The sequence below is a fragment of the Poecilia formosa genome, unplaced genomic scaffold, assembly GCF_000485575.1.
Source record: "Poecilia formosa unplaced genomic scaffold, Poecilia_formosa-5.1.2 Scaffold1179, whole genome shotgun sequence".
Lineage (NCBI taxonomy): Eukaryota > Metazoa > Chordata > Actinopteri > Cyprinodontiformes > Poeciliidae > Poecilia > Poecilia formosa.
The window spans coordinates 11,366-12,425 of NW_006801118.1; the positions used below are offsets into that span (position 1 = coordinate 11,366).

The following is a 1,060-nucleotide window of genomic DNA, read 5'->3' on the forward strand; positions in this document are numbered from 1 at the left end:
AGGTAATTATGTAGAGGAATATAATTCTACTAATAGTTAAAAGGCATGTTGTTGGTTGATTCACATTAAGATATGTTTTGACTGAAAAGAAATGTACTGTGTCAAATGTACTGGGTCAATCTGACCTACAAGTCAGAAAGGAACTCATTTCATGAGTATAGCACCTTTAAATTCCTCTTAAAATTTTCACTTTATGGTACATATTCACATTCTTTATTGACTGTATATCAAATATATTTTAAATGTAACTGAAGATATGACATAATACAACATATAATATTCAATAAAATACAAAGACTTAAATCTTATTGTATAGACTAGGTCATCAAATCACTACGTTGCCTGTAGGAATTTTTAATGTCCAGCAGGTGTCAGTATTGAGCGACACAGTATCGACACAGTATCAATACAGTGTTGCTATGAGTCGAAACGCCTCATGACGCCTCATTTACCCATCACTATCACTGACCTACGATGTAAAGTAGTCAATTCTAGAGATTCTTGTGTTAAAATATACTGATTTAATATTTCTGAATGTAGAATATAAACACAGATAAATAAAACAAATTAACATATACTGTGGAACCTGATCTCTTACATCAGGGGTGTCCAAAGTGGGTCCTGGAGGGCCGGCATCCTGCATGTTTTAGTCTCTCCCTATTGGTTGTAACAACCTTCTCAGCAAGTCAGTGTTCTGCTTAGGCCTCTAATGAGCCATCATTTGATCCAGGTGTGCTAAATCAGGGAGAGAACTAAAACATGCAGGATGCCGGGCCTCCAGGACCCACTTTGGGGACCCCTGTCTTACAGGAAACTTACCATATACAGTAATGTTGTAGTACCTTCCTGAATGTTCTTCTTTGCCTTCTAATATCTAGAAACTGTAAAGTCCACTGTGTTCTCTTCTGATTCCGATGAAGGTGAGGGATCCATTCTTTAGATCCAACTGCAGGACATCTTGATAGGCCACAATTGTGGTTTTAAAGTTTTTCCACTGAGCTATCAATCTTTGTCCAGTACTTTTCTCTTGTCTCCAGTTCACTGTGTACTCCTCCTTCAT

The 1,060-nt window shown here is 37.2% G+C and overlaps 1 protein-coding gene across 1 annotated transcript in view; it reads right to left on the minus strand.

The window, feature by feature from the left end:
• Positions 1-1,060, minus strand: part of LOC107835187 (uncharacterized) — a 5,815-nt gene extending 4,755 nt beyond the window's left edge. The window contains exon 1 of the mRNA XM_016667494.1: positions 883-1,060. Coding sequence (XP_016522980.1) covers positions 883-1,060 — 178 coding nt within the window. The remainder of the gene's footprint in view (positions 1-882) is intronic.